Source organism: Centroberyx affinis, unplaced genomic scaffold (genome assembly GCF_046629955.1).
Source record: "Centroberyx affinis isolate AG114_WGS23_722 - 3 ecotype Tasmania unplaced genomic scaffold, CSIRO-AGI_Caff_v1 ptg003221l_1, whole genome shotgun sequence".
Classification (NCBI taxonomy): domain Eukaryota; kingdom Metazoa; phylum Chordata; class Actinopteri; order Beryciformes; family Berycidae; genus Centroberyx; species Centroberyx affinis.
Window position 1 is genome coordinate 10,001 of NW_027281256.1, and position 11,714 is coordinate 21,714.

An 11,714-nucleotide genomic window follows, 5' to 3' on the forward strand; every position below is an offset into this window, starting at 1 on the left:
CAGTGGTGGAAGAAGTACTCAGATCTTTTACTGAAGTAAAAGTAGAAATACCACAGTATAAAAATACTCTGTTACAAGTAAAAGTCCTGCATTCAAAATGTTACTTAAGTAAAAGTACAAAAGTATTAGCATCAAAATACAGTATATATTATATTATTGAATTATAATTATTGATGCATTAATGTGTAAGCATCACTTTAATGTTGCAGCTGGAAAAGGGGGGGTGATTTCCACTACTTTATATACTGCTGGGTAGCTTACAGTAATCTATAATAATACATCACAATTTATTAGTTTATTATATTTTGTATTAATAATCTGAATCTGCAAAGTAACTAGTAACTTAAGTTATCAGATAAAGGTAGTGGAGAAAAAAGTACAATATTTCCCTCTGAAATGTAGTGGAGTAGAAGTATAAAGTAGCATAAAATGGTAATACTCAAGTAAAGTACAAGTACCTCAAAATTGCTTAAGTACAGTATTCGAGTAAATGTACTTAGTTACTTTCCACCTCTGCTCATATACATATTTAAATAACAGTGCAGCAGGACGTTACATTACTGAGTCTAAACCAGACACTGTCGCTGCTGAAGAAACAAGTGAAAATGCAATTATATTTACAGATAGAATTACTTAATAATGCTACAATACTAATTAACATTACTGATTCTGGACCAGCTGCTGCAGAGGAAGACGAACCTGCTGAGAAGACAGGTAAAAACACAACTGTATTTACACCACATCTTATAAAACACCTTCAGTAACACTGTTTAACATTACTGACTCTAAAGCAGCTGCTACACATGCTTTACCTGCTGAGCAGACAGGCACAAACACAACTATAACATCTCATTGATAATGCTACAATGCTAATTTACATTACTGATCCTAAACCAGCCACTACAAACGCTGTTCCTGTGGAGGAGACAGGTAAAACACAGCTATATTTATATTATCTTTACTCATATGAATACTAAATAACGTTACAATACTAAATTACATGAATTACTATTTTTATGGATAGAATTACTTAAATAATGTCACAGTACTAATTAACATTACTGATCCTAAACCAGCTACTGCAGGCAGCGTACCTGCTGAGGAGACAGGTAAAAACACAGCTATATTTACATTATCTTTATTCATATAATCCCTTTTAACCACTTATGACGCTACCATATACATTACTAATGAACTAATTAAGATTAATTAGCAGTATCTTTACTTTTATGATCCCTTACAACCACTTACAACACTAATATCACTAAATAACATTAATTAACCCTGTCTTTCCTCATATAACCACATATATTACTGCTACATATAATGTAATTAATTAACAAATTAACATTAATTGGCACATGATAAAAAATGTACTTTCATACATTTGACAAATTTATCCATCTATCTATCTACCATCTATCTATCACAAACACTACAGCTATTTTCTCTCATTATTCAGCTCTTATTATTCAACGCAGCAAAGTTATGCATAAATACAACATTAAATAAAATATTAACTTATTGAATCAATCAGATGGATCAGTGATGAAATGATCAGTTCAGTCAGAAACAGACAGAAATTAACCGTCTGTTCAATTCTGTTGAGACGACAGAAACACAGTCAGCTGTTCACAGAGCTGAGGACCTCCAAGATGGCCGCCGGGGGGGGGCGGTGACATCACCTGAAAGTCTTCTATACAAATAGTTCTAACATTATCACTGGAATAAATATGTTCCAGACAGAATATGATGAAATATTCTGCCAGGTCACTGATGATCGTTGATACAGTGAGATGGTGAGGTGAAGATCACACACATCTGACTAATGTCTCTCTTTTGTTGTGTGTTTCATAAATACTGATAGTGTGTGTGTATTGTCTTTTATCCTTCCCACGCACGCACACACACACACGCACACGCGCACACACACACACACACACACGGTGAAAGGGGGCGTTGTATGGTGAAGGGTTTGAGTTATGGATGGGTGAAGGTTAATGTTGGGTGTTTTATTGGTTAAGAGGTGAGGAATGAATAGAAGGCAGTGGAATGTTTAGATAAGTATGATAATAGAAATATAAGTGTGTGTGTGTGTCTGTGTGTGTGTGTGTGGGTGTGTGTGTGTGGGTGTGTGGGTGTGTGGTGACGTAAATCAGCAGATCCACATTCCTGCTGTCACATTCCTGTGTTTCACTGTTTCTTGCTCTTGATCAATGGCTGTGTGTGTGTGTGTGTGTGTGTGTGTGTGTGTGTGTGTGTGTGTGTTGTATAATACACCGCTCTGACACTGTGGTTTCCTCCACCACATCCCCTGTATAGCTCAGTGGGTGAGTTCAGTATTTTTGGATAAAATCCTCATGTTTTTTTTTTTTGTGATCTTTTGTTCTCCTCTTGGGACACGATGAACATTATTCAGCCTCCAGGCCTCAGCTAGTAACTACTGCTGTTAAATGGCCTGAAGAGGGAACATATGTAGTATAGAAATACAAAATGTAAACAATTCCCTGGTGGAAATAACTAAGAACCAGTTAGTTTTTAGGGGTTTCTTTGTGTTTTTGAAAGAGGATCGACAGTCTGATGGATGGAAGGAAGGGAGGAAGGGAGGAAGGGAGGAAAGAAAGAAAGAAAGAACGAAAGAAAGAAAGAAAGAAAGGTTTTTAATTAAGTCTCTCAGTCCTGAGAATATGTGAGGATTTTCTTGTGTGTGTGTGTGTGTGTGTGTGTGTGTGTGTGTGTGTGTGACTCTGCCTTGCCCAGTCTGTGTGTATGTGATAACAAGCTGTCAGGATAAGGTCATATTCCCACCATAAATAAACAGCACAATGTCTGTGTGTGTCTGTGAATGTGTGGGAACGTGTTAATGTGTGTGTGTGTGTGGGGGGGTGGGGGGGGGGGGGGCATAGCTGACTGATAGAAAAAGTTATTATTGGTGTTTGAGTGTGACTCAGAACATAAGATCTTCTCTTCTCTTCTCTTCTCTCTCTTCTCTCTCTCTCTCTCTCTCTCTCTCTCTCTCTCTCTCTCACCAGTGCCTTCCAGTCCTCCAGCCTCCCTTCCAGAAATGTCCGCCACTGACTTCGCCGGTACGTGACAACCTTTTATAAACTTTAACTTTCTGTTAAATTATACAGAAGCGCTCCCATCATCCCAGGCAGCAGCTGGTTTACATGGAGGCTGATATTCCACCGATGATCACAATAGATCAGAAACGCCTCAAACAATCCATTAAAGAATATTGAAAGTTGATAGTCCATTCAGTAGGAGATTGTTGAAACTGGATAATCTGTTTATTAGGAAAATAATGAATGGGGGTAATCTGTTCAATGGGAGAATGTTGAAAGAGGTATAAACCTTCAGTAACATTTTTGATAGGATAATATTGAAAAATGGATAATCTGTTCATTAGGAGAACATTGAATATGGATTAGGGCTGGTATAAACCTTTGAAAATCCATTCAGTAGGAGAATATTTGTAGTTAACAGCCATGTAAACACTTAAACTGACTTTCTTTGGTCTGAATAAATAATTCTTTCTGAGCATGTTCATCCACTTACAAACTTAAGTTTCGGGGAAAGTCTAAAACATTCCTATCATCTTTTACTCTGATTACATGTTTGGTGCAGGTGGATTATCAGATCATTTCACTCAGCATTAGCGTTCATTTGGAACCTTAAATCTGAAGGAATCGCCAGGCCAGTTTCATGCCTCTGCTGTTTCATTAGCTGGTTCTTTCTTTTTTTTTTTGAGAACGTATAGATGTGTGTCGTCTGCATAGGTGTGGAGGGATATATTGTGTTTGCTAGTAATGTGACCAAAAAGAAGCATATAGGTTGACAAGAGAACAATAAGGAACCTAAAATCGAACCTTGGGGAACACCTGATGTCTAATGTGCGGAGGATGAAGATTCGTTCCCCATAACCACTGAAAAAGAGAATCCAGTCTCCAAAATTTCATGAAACGAGCACAGTGTCTTTAAAATGCAAATAATGAGCTCCGTGTACCAAAAGTGAGAGAAATCCGTTTTCCCACCATGAAAGCATTATGTAAAGGAGATACGAATAGAAACTTGAAGTAGTTTGACATTGAAATGGTAAGTAAAAGTGAAATTGAATCAAAATCATCATGAGAGCGTGTAAAATAACAGCAGAGACAAAGAGAAAATGAATGGAAAAATGGGTTCACTATGAAAATATACCAGCGATATGAACTGTAAGCAGCATGGTGGTTTGTTGATGACCGCCTGCAACAACCAGTCAAATGTGTTGACCGTGTCCTGTCGTCCAATCAGAGCGCTGCGAGGCGGAGCCCAAGGTGGGTCCATGCCGAGCCTCTTTGCTGCAGTGGCACTACGACAGCGAGACGCGCACCTGCAAAGCATTCATCTATGGCGGTTGCCAAGGCAACAAGAACAACTACCATACCGAGGAGAGCTGCATGGCCGCGTGTACAGGTGAGGTGACTTACAGTTTAGCACCTGTCTGTCTCTCTATCGGTCTCTCTCTCTTTGTGTCTCGCTCTAGCTGTCTCTCTTTTTCTGTCTGCATCTTTTTCTATTCATCTGCCCTGTTGCCTATATAGGTGGTACATCTCTCTCTACCTCTGTTTCTTTCTTTTATCCTTTCTTTTTTCTTTATCTTTTTTCTTTTTTTTTTATCCTTTCTCTTCATCATGTCAGCTGTATAAAATCAAAGGCAAGATCCTGAAAAAGTTTGACCTCCTCTCCTCTCCTCTCCTCCCTCTCCTCTCTCCTCCTCCTCTCCTCCCCCTCTCCTCCTCCTCTCCTCCTCTCCTCTCCTCTCCTCTCTCCTCCTCCTCTCCTCCTCGCCTCTCCTCTCCTCATCTCTTCCTCTCCTCTCCTCCTCCAGTCACAGTGGTTCCCTCCTTCAGGAGAGCTCCAGCTGAAACTCCAAGCTCCATCACTGAAGATCAGGTTTCTAAAGAGTACAAAGGTAAAAGCATATAGAGATGAAACTCATCTAATATAACTTAAACAGGTAGGGTTAGGGTTAGTCATGGTGTAATGGGGCAATAAGTAATATATATAAATATGTAATCTTATTTTTCTTGATTGACGTACAGACAAGTAAACAAACACTGTAGCGCCCCCCTTCGGTCAATCAGTGCAATTTTAAAAATGTCTGAACGGAGCAATGAGACTTCTGTCTTTCCGCCATGTTTCATGAAAATTCAATCAGTGGTGTCCGAGATATTCTGCGTGACATACAGACTATTAAACAAACATTGCAGCATGACGGACGACACAGTGCCTCCCCTGATTTCGTCGTGGCATAATAACTGTGTTTTAGGACGCTCACTCTGGGTTTTGGACCTATTTGCTTTATTTACACAGTGGCCATATTTGATTTAGGTCATACTGAGGGTGGGAAAGCCTGCCTGGAAGACAGAGAAGCAGATGGAAACAAAATAGGACAAAAAAAATTGTCAATTAAAGCTACAAGCAGCCTCGAAAGGTATTCACAGCACGCGACTGCCTCTGAAAATCACTCAAGACCGGAAGTGAATGCGAGTCACCGTTTATGAGTAGATGCTGTTAATGTGTGATTTCTAGCGTTAGCGGTTAGCTTAGCACAACTAATTTTGTCACTTTGTCACTAATGTGCCCACCAAGGTTCAAGGTCATAGGCCACTGTAAAGTGGAGTTGTGATAGATTGAATTTTGTCAGAAACTGATTGGCTAATAACTCCGCCATTTTTGACCCGATCGTTACGAAAAGTTGTATTTTTGTTTGGGCATGTCCATGGACCATGCATACCAAATTTGGTGTCATTTGGACTTAACGGTTCAGGAGGAGAAGATTGTCAAAGGTTATTCAAAATTTCCAAGATGGCGGAAAATCTACCCAGACGGACCTTATGGGTCCCAATTTGAATTCCCAGCTATGCTGTGAATACCTAAATATTGTAGAGTGTAGGATGACTAACCGTTTCCTCTCTCCACTATCAGAGCAGTGCACCATGTCCTCAGATCCCGGTCCCTGCCGCGCCGCCTTCCCCATGTTTTACTTCGAGCCCAGCTCCGGAACCTGCCAGTCATTCATCTATGGCGGTTGCCGCGGCAACAACAACCGCTACGGCACCATGGAGGAGTGTATGGCCCGCTGCAGCAGTACTGAAGGTGAAGAGAATTATGATATACGTTTTTACTTTAATATTTTACTAGTTGGAAATATTCTATATAGAATTTCTTTCTTTAAGTCCAACAGTAGAAGACTGGTTGTACTGGGCAGCTCCCAGTATAGATTTTTATGAATATAAAGGTTTTTTATAGTTATTGACTATATCAGTCTTGGGTCATCATGGAAAGCATTTGAAGGGTTTCAAATGCTCTATATCCATTTTGGAAAAAATGTTACATCAATTTCAGTAGGCAATAATTTAAAAACATAACCGACTCTGTCCTCAAAAAATAAATTATTTTATAAGCAAATGTCTTGAGTTGACTCCTGACTTCAATGCTAACACATAATGTGACTGACATGCCAGCAGACAATATGGGAGAGTGCATGTCATAATTTTTTTTAATGGTGGATATCTGATTTTGGAATCATTTCTATTCCGATCTGTGCATAGATAGACCTGTCTGTCTCTCTCTCTGTCTCTCTCTCTCTCTCTAACTCTCTCTCTCTGTCTGTCTCTCTCTCTCTCTCACTCTCTCTCTCTGTCTATCTCTCTCTCTCTGTCTCTCCTGTCCTAACTGCTGCTGTTCTCCTTCAGGTTGGTTTGAGGGGCGAGGTCGTGGTAAAGCTCGTGACCGCTGGATTCCAGGTCAGTTTACACTTCACACTGAAATGAACCATCACTTCAGTTCAGTTTCCAGTGCTTATCAGAGAGCAGCGGACCAGCTAAATCGACCTCCTGATCTTCATCTTTCTAATGTCTCTCCTCTCCTCCAGCCGTCTTCCTCGTTGGCACCCTGGTTGTGATCTCCGCCCTGCTGCTGACGGTCCTCGTCATCATCACAATGAGACGCAACAAACTGACCCGACGGCCTTCTTCTATCAGGTAATATTAACTACTAAAATAACAAATAACAGAAATAAATATCACACTACGATGCAACAAACTGCCCTGATGACCATCTGCTATCAGATAACATTAGCTTGACTGACTAGCCCTTAATCACAGATCCAGTCTGAAAGAGCTTCACAACGCCCACATTATTAAACGATAAATAAAAGTGACACCCCCCAACCTAACCCTCCTAGTCGTTATGTGATCAAATTTTCTTGTTTTGGTGAAGATTCTGGCAGCAGAATTTTGTACGAGCTGAAGATTTTTGATGCTTGCGTCAGGTAAAGTGGAAAACAGGATTTTGCAGTAATCCAAATACAAATCACGTACGCAAGGTTTCCGCATCTGCCATTGTTAGTATAGGTCTACCTTTGGTGATATTGCAAAGATGGAAAACACAAATGTAGTAATATCGTTGACGTGCGACTCGAATGACAGGGAGAGGGATCGAACGTAACGCAGAGATTTTTGAAAGTGGGACTCTCTGAAATGATGCAAATTTATCAAAATTTAGAGTAGCGTTCTCAAACACTACAAACTGTGTAGCTGGTCCGGTAACCAACATCTCTGTTATGTGAGGAGCAGGAGGGTTAGAGCCATCCAACGTTTGACTTCGGATAAGCACGCCTCCAAGTTCAGGAAGTGGGAGCAGCCATTCAGTTTAATGTGTATATAGAGTTGAGTGTCGTCAGCATAGCATTGAAAGTGGATGCCAAATTTATGGACAGTTTCACCAAGAGGTAGCACATAAATATAGAATAGCAGTAGTTCTTACTTGCTTCTTTAATTCTGACTTATTTTATATCTGAAAAATAAAAATTGCATGTAGCCAGATAAACCAGGTGGTAAATTAGAAAACCACTTAGCAATTCCTTGTATTATACACAACGCATTCAAGATTGAATTTATTTTTCATGCATTTTTCTGTCCTCCTCTCCCTCTCTCAGTGACAAGGAGGAGTTGCTTCCAGATCCAGATGAGCAGTCCTCAGTGGAGTCTGTGTCCGCCCCGGGGAGCCCCAAGGCGGACAAGATCTGAGGCGAGGCCTCGGCTTCCCCCGGGGCCTGCAGAGGGTCCTGGGGGGTTTTTAAAGGGAGACTCCACCCTAAAACAGATTTAAAAGATGTTATTCCTGTGATTTATGGTCTAAGGTGGTGGTTCTTAAACTTGTTCTGTTCTAGAACCCAAATAAAAAACATGTTCTCTCACCCAAGGGCCCGACCTCAGGAAAACACAGTCTTGCCTTGTTGGGACCCATCAGGCTTCCAAACCAATAGTTTAAGAATGTAAGGTCTAACATGTCAATGAAAGCATTCATTACAGTGTACTAGGGCTTGATTATATGGTGGAAGATCGTAGGAATAACTCATGTGAATTCTAGTTTTTGGGTGGATTTTTGCTTTAAGTGTCTGAGATGTATTGGGTAACTCTAGCTAGCTTACACTGTCACTCTGACTATTGTAAACATCAGGCCTGGTCAAATGATTATTAGGATTAGAAAACTTTATTACCTGAGTTTCTGAGTTATGACACCATGATAATTTTTAATCTTCTCAACATGTTTTGTGTCAGTCAATGGTAAGAAAACAGTTCCCTACATGCATGTTCATTACAGGTTTGTAGTTAGCCAGACTAACCAGCACAACTGACATTTATTTAAATGAAGTTCATTAAATTAGCTTATTAAGCTGTCCGTGTCCAAAATAGCATGTGAATGCAGCGCTGTTTCGCAGCCGACTGGGAAGTCGGATTCTCCCACGTGAACGCAGGGACAGACTGACGGATGTTTGTGACAGAGTGATGTCTAATGGGAACAGAACGCAGGAGGAAATCTGAGGGAGGGTGAAAGTCATTATTACCGTATTTCAGGGAAAAGTTGCAATAAAACAAGCGCTTCACCTCCCTACAACCCCCTGGTTAGACTGGAATACATCAGCTACTGATCATGTGACTTCATCTTAGTCACTGGACATTTTATGTCAAAGCCACACAGCGAATTGACATTGACATTGTCCCCTACTTGGAGGTAAACTAGGACTCTAGCTTGTTGTGTTAGCCATGCCAGCTCTGATCCACATAGATGATGTATCCCAGGGCTTGGTATTTAAAGGAATAGTTCACCCAAAAATGAAAATTCTGTCATCTACTCCCTCATGCCAAATGAAACACAGGTGAAATGTGTTAGTCCATATAACACACAGGGAGGCTGCAGCACAACTTGGTAGCAGCCTTCTCCAAAACAACTGAAGTCAATGGGGACCTGTTCTTTAGAGCTCCAAAACAAAAACAGCCAAACAATCACACTGTGAATAGAAAGACCTATACACCATTATTTGTTGCAAATCAATCAGCTGTAGTTCAGATTTCACTAAATGATGGTGTAAATATACTGTAGGTCTTTGTGGAACTCTGAAGAACTGGTCCCCACTGACTTCAGTTGTTTTGGAGAAGGCTGCTATGGAGTTGTGCTGCAGCCTCCCTGTGTGTTATATGGACAAACTTCACCTGTGTTTCAACTGGCATGAGGGGGAGGAGATGATGACAGGATTTTCATTTTTGGGTGAACTGTTCCTTTAAGCAGACAACATAATAATCTAGATTTAAAACCACAAGGCTTCTCACATGTTGGCAGGCAGGCTGTCTGTCTGGTCTGGGTCCAGGGTCTGAGCTGAGCTGAGCTCTTTCTGTTGAAGACTTCTCTGTTGTTTCAGGTTTTAGTTGTTGACATGATCTGAGTTTCCTGCTGAAGAAACTCGGGTCAGTTTGACGTCACATCAGTGGTTCTCAGCTTGGTCGGTACCGAGGCAAAGCAACTCTGTTTTCACTCTGCTGCTTGTGTTCAGACAGCTAGCAACAACACTGGTGTCGCCCTGCCCTTCACACCGCGGGCAGCTTGGTTGATTCTGACCTGTGGGCGGGGCCAGAGGATCTGATGCATCTGTGTAGCGTTTGGAACAGACAAGTCATGGATTCTTCACCGCTCTGGTCTTGCCTTTCACAATGTTCCGTTGTTTTGGTGATAACATAGCTAGCTAGCTAATGCTAATTAGGTAGCAATTAATCAAAGGTAAACAGAAAACACTCAGTAAAATGACATCAGAGCTTAGTATTATCCCCAAGAACAGACACGGCCAGCGTTGCTCAGACTGCCAGGGAGAGATTTCTGGAGTTGTGCGGTGTGAACGCATGCTAGCACAGGAAGTTATTGTCTAGCTGAAAATGTCACAAAACTAAAGCAAACACAACAAGCTGCTGGACTAAAAGTTCCAGTGTACTTTGATTTGGAGGAATAAGTTTGATCGTAAGTTCATTAAACAAAATTTGAACGGGGCAAATTTAATATTTTTTGTCAATATGTTTTTTTACTTAAAAACCTCAGAGCAAACCTGAGTTCAGCTCGCCCTGCAGGTTGAGAACCACTGCGTCAGATAATGAAGGGAATGTAGAATGTGCACTATCTACTGTATAACTGCGTTTATTTTATTTTATACTTATACTTTATATTCAGGGGAAGGGTGCCGGTAGAATCACTGTACTTGCATAGCAATTGAAAACATACACATATCATAGGAAGATAATATCTGTAGGATTTCTTCATATGCACACATTTCACCTTTAACAAATATTGCGCCTCCTGCGATTTGAAAATTGCAGTAGGCCATATTGCAATTTTAATAAAATTTCGATTAAGTATTCAGCCCTATTCTGAACACAAGAAAGACAACATGTGGAAACACCATCCACTGCTGCTTGTAGATGGAAAAAAATAGTTTCCTGCCCTGGTTGGGAGTTCACTGGTTTGTTATAGCAATTCATTTAATTATGATATATTGAGAGAAAATCCTACATTTGATTTCATCATGTGATTAAAGGTAATTCTGTAGATCATTCAGGTGTGATTAAGTGTCTAAATGGAAATGACATTACAAAGTTTTAGATGATTTTTTTTTCCTTAAACGAGTGAAACATCTTCTCTTCTAACTTGCACTATCAAACACCTCTGTGTCTCCATTTAATTCAACAATGATTTTAGTGACTTTACTGGAAGTGTACAGGAGCTTCACAAGCTCTGATTACTGACTAATCATTATATTTTTTCACATGGGGGGGGGGAAATCAAGTACAAACTGAACTAACGTGGCTGTAATTCACTCTGATTATTGATTAGAGCTGGGTATCGGTTAGAAGAATGTCAACAAGAAACCAAATATTGATATGGGAATGGATTTTAATTGAAAGGAATCGAAGAGTATATAGAAAAACTATGAAATGTCTCTCATATCTCTAATTTGTCTGCATTTCATAGTGAGAAAGTGACTTGAACTGTAGAGGAAAGGGAAGAGCATGTAGAAATGATTTCACCTGTTATGAAATATGTTCTTCTTCAACATAGAAGGGTGTTGACAAGAACTGTTTTATATTGGAAATATTATCGACAGAAATTCAGATACCCAGCCTGTTATTGATCTAGAGCCTTCTGTGTGATTCTGTGTATTAATAGCCATAATTATTTTATGTAAGGACCAATGATGAATATCCATATGCATTTTAGGTGTGTGTGTGAAGTAAAGTCTTACTGTGATTTTTAGCAGGATTACTATATTCTGTACCCTGTGTATCTAACCTGTAGCTCTACATGTGTTTTTACAATAAAACTGGATCCACTTCTGCTTCAAA

At 40.1% G+C, this 11,714-nt stretch overlaps 1 protein-coding gene across 3 annotated transcripts in view; it reads left to right on the forward strand.

The window, feature by feature from the left end:
- The window catches only part of LOC139660130 (kunitz-type protease inhibitor 2-like), an 18,273-nt gene extending 6,559 nt beyond the window's left edge, over positions 1-11,714 (forward strand). Inside the window, exons 4-13 of one of the 3 annotated variants that reach the window (XM_071538189.1) lie at positions 679-714; positions 898-930; positions 1,077-1,109; positions 3,033-3,086; positions 4,294-4,455; positions 4,871-4,954; positions 5,971-6,141; positions 6,741-6,791; positions 6,920-7,028; positions 7,985-11,714. In XM_071538189.1, coding sequence (XP_071394290.1) covers positions 679-714; positions 898-930; positions 1,077-1,109; positions 3,033-3,086; positions 4,294-4,455; positions 4,871-4,954; positions 5,971-6,141; positions 6,741-6,791; positions 6,920-7,028; positions 7,985-8,075 — 824 coding nt within the window. In that variant the 3' untranslated portion in view covers positions 8,076-11,714. The remainder of the gene's footprint in view (positions 1-678; positions 715-897; positions 931-1,076; positions 1,110-3,032; positions 3,087-4,293; positions 4,456-4,870; positions 4,955-5,970; positions 6,142-6,740; positions 6,792-6,919; positions 7,029-7,984) is intronic. The other 2 variants (XM_071538190.1, XM_071538191.1) reach the window with 2 other exon arrangements.